Source organism: Erpetoichthys calabaricus, chromosome 2, assembly GCF_900747795.2.
Source record: "Erpetoichthys calabaricus chromosome 2, fErpCal1.3, whole genome shotgun sequence".
Lineage (NCBI taxonomy): Eukaryota > Metazoa > Chordata > Cladistia > Polypteriformes > Polypteridae > Erpetoichthys > Erpetoichthys calabaricus.
In genome coordinates this window covers 236,717,415-236,726,303 of record NC_041395.2, presented here as the reverse complement: position 1 = coordinate 236,726,303, position 8,889 = coordinate 236,717,415, and the positions used below count along the sequence as shown (strand labels likewise).

The 8,889-nt window shown below is 39.3% G+C and overlaps 1 protein-coding gene across 1 annotated transcript in view; it reads left to right on the top strand.

The window, feature by feature from the left end:
- Window positions 1-4,743: 4,743 nt before the first annotated feature.
- The window catches only part of dhx32a (DEAH (Asp-Glu-Ala-His) box polypeptide 32a), a 56,990-nt gene continuing 52,844 nt past the window's right edge, over window positions 4,744-8,889 (top strand). Inside the window, exon 1 of the mRNA XM_028795281.2 lies at window positions 4,744-5,420. Coding sequence (XP_028651114.2) covers window positions 5,142-5,420 — 279 coding nt within the window. The 5' untranslated portion in view covers window positions 4,744-5,141. The remainder of the gene's footprint in view (window positions 5,421-8,889) is intronic.

Below are 8,889 nucleotides of genomic sequence, written 5' to 3'. Positions count from 1 at the left end.
CTGAAGTTAGCCAGTGTTATTGTAGGTAGCAAGATTTTTTTAAACAAGGAACCCATAGGTATTTTATTAATTTTTTATCATTTATTTAGGATTATTTATGGATCCTGTTATGAATCTAAACGAAAGATTCCTTCTGGAACCTTCACATAAAGGGTTCTTTTGGGAACCAGAAAGTTCCCCTATGCCATCACTCTGAAGAATCACTTTGGCATCTTTATTTTTAAGAGTGAATGTGGGTGTGTGCATATTAGTTTCCTGCCTTGTGCTTGGTGTTGCCATAATAGGCACAAGCCTTCTGTGATCGTGAACTAGATGAAGCAGATATGGAAGTCTGAGAATATTAAGTTATGTCATGTATATGGAACTTCACAGGTTTGCTAGTTGAGGTTGTGCATGACAAGCAGAAGGAGGACCCACCCTTGCTTCTCCTGTGTACAATGAAACCTGGTTGGCACATTGGTCAGGACTGCAAAAGACTAGGTTCAAATCTTACACTCTCCACTGTACATGTGGAGTGTGCATGCACTTCCCTTGCCTGCAAAGGTTTTGCTTGTGTATGTAAAAGTGCCCTGAGATCAACTAGTGCTCAATCCGCACAAGAAGGGCCTAGGTCAGGGGGGGGTGACTAAAACCCAGTAGTCACTCTAACAGAGATTTAGAAAGTATCTGCTAAGATAAGAGAACCTGTCAGAAGGACAACCAGCTCAGTAGCACTCATCAATCAGACATTTATGGTAGAGAAACTAAATGGAAGCCACAGCTGTGTAAAAGACATATATATGACAGTCCAGTTGGAGTTTGCCCAACAGCATTAACAGACTCTGAGAGCATGAGGTAAAAGATTTGCTGGCCTGATGAGACAAAAACTGAATTCAAGCACTATGTCTGGCAAAGACCCAGGCACTTTTTATCACCTGCCTGATATCTTGACTATAGTGAAGCAAGGTGGTGGCAACATCATGCTATGGGAGAAGGTTTCAGTGGCAGGGACAGAGATACTGGACAGAATTGAGGTAAAGAAATATGGAGAGGTCCTTGAAAAAAACACCTGGTTCAGAGTCCACACCACCTCAGACTGAGGTGACAGTTCACCTTTCAGCATGACAGTGATTCAAAACATACACCCAAGATAATACCAGATTGGCTTTGGGAACAGTCTCAGACTATCCTTGAGAGGACTATTCAAAGCCCAGACTTAAAAGCCATGGAACATCTGTGGAGAGAAACAAAGATGCCAGTATATAAACATTTTCCATCCAATCTAACACCAGAGAATCTGCCAGGAAGAATGAAATAAACTGTACAAATGCAGGTTTCCTAAGCTTGTGGAGACTTACCCAAGAAGACTCAAAGCTGTAATTTCTGCCAATGGGACTTCTACAAGTACTAAATTAATGGTCTGAATACTTCTATGAATGACAGATTGCAAACTTATTAAAAATCAAAAACTGTAAGCCTTTCTGAAAACATGCTTTCACTTTGTCATTATGGGTTATGGGTGGCATGCTTCTGCCTTGCAGTAAGGAGACCTGGGTTCCCTTCCTATGTCCTCCCTGTGTGGAGTTTGCATGTTCTCCCTGCATATGTATAGATTTACTCCGGGTGCTCTTGTTTCCTCCCACTGTCCAAAGACATGCAGGTTAGGTGAACTGGTGACACTGAATTGTCCGTGGGGTGTGGGTAGGTTTGTGTGTTTGCCCTGTGATGGACTGACACCCTGTCCTAGGTTTGTTCCCGCCTTGTGCCCTATGCTATAGGCTCCTGTGACCCTGACCTAGATTAAGCAGGTTAAGAAATAACATAACATTGAAGGTTATTTAGTGTAGATGAATGGGCAAAAATGGCAAATGTGTCCATTTTAAATTAAAACTACAACACAATAAAGTGCGTGAAGGAGTGTGAATACTTTCTGAATCCACTGCATTACCTACCTTGCTATTAGTTTTATTATTTGATCTGTATGTTGTCTAGATATGGATAGCGAGGAGTCCACTTGACAATTAACCAGCCAGTGCTGAAAATGCACAAAATAACAAAGCATTTCTTTCAGGTTAAACATATAACACATCTAATGATGTGATTCATTGATGTAGTAGACATGTTTTCTTGGGTTATTTGAGTAATTAGTTTTCTTGGGTTTTGATTAATTAGGATTTTGTTTTAATAATAAGATAATATTTAAAACTCAAAACAGCAGCACAATTTTACTATTTATATATGTTGATTCACTTTTAGAACTACCCATTGTAAAACTCTTAGCTATTTTGGATAGATTTTACATTTATTAGCACTACAATTCAACATTATAACAAGTTTTATTTTGTCACATCTCATGAGGTTCCCTATTCAACAATAATTGGTTACATTTATATAGCACTTTTCTAACACCACCTCAACCACCACTGATATGTAACATCCACCTGGATGATCCTGTAAAATTGTCAAATATTAGCATATGCTTCCCTTCATTCTGGGTTGTGAAAGCATTCTACTGATTAACTACAAGAAATTATTTATTGCTATTACTGTAGTAGCAGGAGTATTATTTATATACTATATGTTTTATTTATATCATAACACAGCATGACATTCTACAAACTAATTCAATTTTGGGTTTTAAGGGTATTTATTTTAAGTTGTATTATTATTTATAGTAATTTACTGCATATTGCACGCAAAGGGGAAGAAAGCAAACATTACTTTTATCAATTCTTGTGTATCTTGACCTCAGCTCCGCATTTGACACCATATCCCATCAGATACTTTTGAAACGACTAGTTAGTTTTGGAGTTTGTGGTCTTGTCCTCCAATGGTTTTCTCCCTACCTCACTGATAGGAGGCAATTTGTTCAAATAAAGGGGTTTAAATCTGAGAATGCAGTCGTTACTTAGGGAGTCCCACAGGATTCTGTTTTGGGGCCACTTCTTTTTCTCATTTATATCTTCCCAATAGGTAATATCTTCCAGCACCATGGTATTAAATTTCATTGTTACGCTGATGACACACAGCTATATCTATCCACTAAATCCACTTCTGTTTTCCCTCCAGATACTCTTATGGCATGTCTCCAAGACATAAAGACATAATAATAATAATAATAATAATAATAATAATAATAATAATAATAATAATTCATTACATTTATATAGCGCATGGATGACTCTCAATTTTCTCCAACTAAACAGCAATAAAACTGAGGTGCTCCTCTTTGATTCTAAATCCACACTTGCTAAGGTTAACCATTCTTCTGTTTTAATTAACAATATTAACACAAACATCTCTACCCAGGTGAAGAGCCTGGGCGTCATTCTTGACAGTACTCTCTCTTTTTCTTCACATATAAGTAATGTTTCTCGGACTGCCTTCTTCCATCTTCGAAACATTTCTAGACTTTGTCCTGTTCTTACGCAACACAGTACTGAAGTATTGGTTAATGCCCTAGTCACCTCACGTATAGATTACTGTAATGCTATTTTATCTGGCATCCCACAAAAACTTATCCATCGCTTACAACTTATTCAAAATTCTGCTGCCAGGATAATAACCTGTTCTAAATCCACTAAACATATTACATCTATTCTCTTTCAACTTCACTGGCTCCCTGTTAACTACAGAATACAGCACAATACAAAATACCACTCTTAACATGTAAAGCTGTGCACAACCTCACTCTTCCCTATCTCACTGATCTCCTACAGACTTACACACCCTCTCGCTCACTCAGATCCTCATCTGCAGCTCTACTTTCTGTACCACACATCAAACTCTGTTCTGTGGGAGCTTGAGCATTCTCTCATAGGGCTCCTCAACTCTGGAATTCTCTTCCCTCTCATATTCGTCAGCTCGATTCAATAACACATTTTAAAACTGTCCTCAAAACGTATCTTTTCAAACTGGCACACCAATTGTGAATTTTGCACTGTTACTGCCTGTTATCTTTGTTTGTTAGCTAATTATTGCTTTTTGATTTATCATTCTCTTTGTTTTTATTTTACTAATGTTGTTTAATTTCATTTAAAGGTGATCTAGAGTGAAGCAAGAAAGAAAGGCTCCTATTAAATAAAATTTATTATTATTATTATTATATAAAAAGTAAATATTTAGTAATCAACAAATTGTATTACTCTGATGTTAAAATATAAAAATGGCTGCAATGCCCATTGTTGGCACTTCGCCGTTTTGTAGCACCTGCTCTTCCTTTTTAGGATTGTTGAAATTCCATCCATCAGTTTTCAGGCTATTTAATTCAATCGCCGATCAACTGAAGGGTATCGTCACTCCCTGCCACTCATACGGGCGCAATTTAGAGCTGCCTTGGTGCTTCCGTGGGAAAACCGCACGGAGATACGCAGAGAACGTGTAAACTCAACACAGATCGGGGTTTCTTTAAGTGGTCGCTTTAACTATTTCAAACACGGTTTATTGCATTTTTATCATAGATCAGTCCTCTGAAACGTGTATAATGTGTGACTGAAGCAATCATTCTAAAAGTGAAGCTACAAACGAAATTGGCATAAATGGGAGCATTGTTTGTTTGTCGATCTTTAAGTGAAGAAATAAAAATAGACTCTTGGTTGACAGATGGCAGAGTATCTAGTGGTAGATGAAAACATGTATGTTTTTCTTCTGTTTTTTTTCCCCCATGCCTGAGAACAGATGTCTGACGAACAAGAAAAAAAACAACACGCGCTCAACGCACTTGCGCCGAAGCGGCTTAAGCGGTCACGTGACGGGGCTCCCGGCTTGCCGTCAGATCAGAGTTACAAAGGGCAACAGCAGCGGTGGAGAGCTATTGAGGTGCATACCATTCAGGTGGATTGCCGGGATGTGTCACTCTTCCGTGTTTTCGCCTCCCATTTCTTTATTTTAACTGCGGGCGTGTCCTTGTGTGCTTTTAATTGTAGTGTGTTTAAAGCTAAAGTTCGGAGAGCTTTGTGATCAGCTGAGGGATTCGTGTGCAAATGGTTCTCGCGTTGCCACTCACTTTTACTTTTCCTCGCAGTTGTTTCCTGTAGAGTTGAATCATTTCTTTGTGCGGCGGCCTCGCGCCAACGTGTGCTTTCTTCTTCATTTTTTTAACAAAGCTGGGAGGTGCCGATTGATGTGGCTCAGTGTTGCGTGGCTTCTTTATTTCGTGAGCCATGGCCGAGGCAGAGACTCCCGTCGCTCCCGATGAGCAGCAGCTTTTTATGGAGGGCTTCGATTCCGACACGGAAGTAGACACCGAGGAGCTTCATTTTGGGGATGAACTCGAACTGAACCAGTTCGACGGGCTGCCCCATTCTTCCCGGTACTACAAGTTGTTAGCCCAGAGAAGGACACTGGCCGTCTGGAATGTGAAGGATGAATTTATGGAGAGTCTCCGGAAGAGTCGGATCGTGATTTTGGCTGGGACAGCGAATTCGGGCAAGAGCTCTCAGGTGAGTTCGAGGTCTTATGATGTGCCCAGTGCCAGCTCTGCGATCAAAGGGCACCGGTATAGCTAACAGATGGTGGGACGGTGGCAGGGACTGTCATCCAAAAGATTTTTCACTTTGCCGTTAAATAAGGGGGAAAAGTTGGATAAATTGGGATTTTAGTTATTTCTATATAAAATCATTGATCATGGAAAAACAGGGCCACTTTTAGAAGACCATTTTATATCGATTGTTTTGCTTTATGACCTGTTACCGTTTTGTAATACTCTCTTTAAATTGCACACTAGCCTTACAAATTTTGTTATGTATGTGTTTTTTTGCATGACTCTTTACTTGGGTCTGGTGAACACGTTTTGCAGGTTAGTAAGTAGCAAAAATTTAGTTTCTCCAATGTATGCTATGTTTGTGCCATTTTTAATGCTTATTTTATCCAAAAAAAGGAAGTTCAAGGATTCAAATTCTTTTACACTGACTCACCATGTGACCCTAAGCAAGTCATTTATTATTATAGCATTCACACCTGTAAGGTTTTGTTAGTGCTAACCTGGATGTTCATACTCGAGAGTCTGGGACAAGTGCAGCGTGAAAGGCACAAAGTAAAAAAGTGTGTTTGAGGACTCAGATTATACAGTAATCTCATCCCACTGTAAACCTGTCTTGGCAAAGCCAGTTGTCATTCAGAATTGAGCCAGCAGAATCATTTGGAATAAATCAATCTACATAGTATTTTTTAAATTAAAATTCTGTGTATTTTAGAACTAAATCAACACTTGAGCAAGTGCGTTAATCTATAAATATAAATATGATTTGCCTTTGGACGAATAAGAAGGCATGCATTTTACAGCAGGTTAAGTGCCAATTCTAAGCTGTAAATGAATCTGCCCTGTAATTGACTGGCATCCTGTCCAGCGGCGGTTTGAATGTTTTATTTAATGTTTTTAGCATGGGCACTGTGTATTCTGACCCTGAACTAGATAAGCCAGTAATAAAACTTTGAATAATAGACAGACAGGAGGTACATTAGTTTACATTTCAGAAATAATCTAAAGTATCCAATAAAATGGGTACTAAGTGGAAACTCTTCTTAATAACATAGCACATGTACTTGTAGCAGGGAAATCCACCTGGAAAAGCAGCGCATTATGAAAATACAAAGTGACTGGTAAACAAAGACCTGTACCACAGGAACAATACCTGCCTTCCATGGCAAAACTCTTCAATTCTCAATCATTAAATGTTTTACCCTATTATTATTTTTTAGCTGATGTATGTCTCTAACTGTGGATAAAAAAGCAACAGTTTAGATACAGTTGCTTTTCAAATTGGAGTACATGCAGGTAAAGTGACTTGCTCATGGTCACAGTGTCAGTAGTGGGATTTGAAAACACAACCTCCGGGTTTGAAGTCTAAAGCCTTTACCACTATGCCACTCCGCCTGCATGCATGAGGCTAGTCTGTGGTCGAGAGAAACTTGAGTTATTATAAAAACAATCGAAAATATCTTCGAGTACTTCTTAAAATGCTGGGCAGATGCCAATGGATTGTGTCTTGTATGTGAAATTCAGAGGGAGCCCATATCGAAGCAGTGACTTTAAATGGACCTGAATATGGAATGGTAATGGGTGCCAGATGCAGTGGCTGTGGTAAATATCAAAAGTGGCAGCCTACAGAGGATTTTATCCATTTAAGACATTATCACAGGGGTATTGAATGTTACAAAATGGTTGAGAATGGGGGGGAAATAAAAAGGGGTAGCTGGAGCTGTTTTGGAAAGAAACTGACAATTGACTAATGGTTAAGTACAGGTATGGTGCTGAAAGAAGTAGTTTGGACCACTTGGCTCTTTGCTTTTTGGCACTGACAGGAGGAAAACATCCAGTCGCTCTACTGCGTTACATCCCTGTCAGAAAAACAAGAGTGTATGCTGTGGGCTGATACATGCAGAGTCTAGTAGATTAACAAAACTCTCCCCAGTCTAATGAATCCCATTTCCTGCAATTTTGCTTTAATGGAAGTACCCATATCACTTGAGACATTGAAGGATTCCTCCTGTTTGGTTCCAGTTATATTGGTGCCAAGTTGCTGTTTAGGAAGGTGACCATAATAAACTGTCCACTCTGAATTTGCAGTTCAATCAAAATTATCAACTACAATTATAATAAGGTAGCTGAAGATATTTGAGATGGACAGTAATTACAAATTATCCGAGTGGTTTTATCAGAGTGAAGTCCTTGTTGTTTATAAATGATAGCAGTTTTAGTAGCTTCAAAGTTCAACACATCAAGTTAAGGTGGAATGGAATATACAGTCATATGAAAAAGTTTGGGAACCCCTCTTCATTCTTTGGATTTTTGTTTATCATTGGCTGAACTTTCAAAGTAGCAACTTCCTTTTAATATATGACATGCCTTATGGAAACAGTAGTATTTCAGCAGTGGTATTAAGTTTATTGGATTGACAGAAAATATGCATCATAACAAAATTAGACAGGTCCATAAATTTGGGCACCCCAACAGAGATATCATATCAATACTTAGTTGAGCCTCCTTTTGCAAATATAACAGTCTCTAGATGCCTGCTATAGCCTTTGAGTGTCTGGATTCTGGATGGAGGTATTTTTGACCATTCTTCCATACAAAACCTCTCCAGTTCAGTTAAATTTGATGGCTGCCGAGCATGGACAGCCTGCTCCAAATCATCCCATAGATTTTCGATGATATTCAAGACAGAGGACTGTGACGACCATTCCAGAACATTGTACTTCTCCCTCTGTATGAATGCCTTTGTAGATTTCGAACTGTGTTTTGGGTCATTGTCTTGTTGGAATATCCAACCCCTGCGTAACTTCAACTTTGTGACTGATGCTTGAACATTATTCTGAAGAATTTGTTGATATTGGGTTGAATTCATCCGACCCTCGACTTTAACAAGGGCCCCAGTCCCTGAACTAGCCACACAGCCCCACAGCATGATGGAACCTCCAGCAAATTTGAGAATAGGTAGCAGGCGTTTTTTGGAATGCAGTGTTCTTCTTCTGCCATGCAAAGCGCTTTTTGTTATGACCAAATAACTCAATTTTTGTCTCATCATTCCAAAGCACTTTGTTCCAAAATGAATCTGGCTTGTCTAAATGAGCATTTGCATACAACAAGCGACTCTGTTTGTGGCGTGAGTGCCTTGCCATACAGATGTTCTTTGTGCAAATTGTGGTGAATTGTAGAACGATGTACAGATACACCATCTGCAGCAAGATGTTCTTGCAGCTTTGGAGGTGATCTGTGGGTTGTCTGTAACTATTCTCACAATCCTGCGCATATGCCGCTCCTGTATTTTTCTTGGCCGGCCAGACCTGGGTTTAACAGCAACTGTGCCTGTGGCCTTCCATTTCCTGATTCCATTCCTTACAGTTGAAACTGACAGTTTAAACCTCTGAGATAGCTTTTTGTAGCCTTCCCCTAAACCATGAGACTCA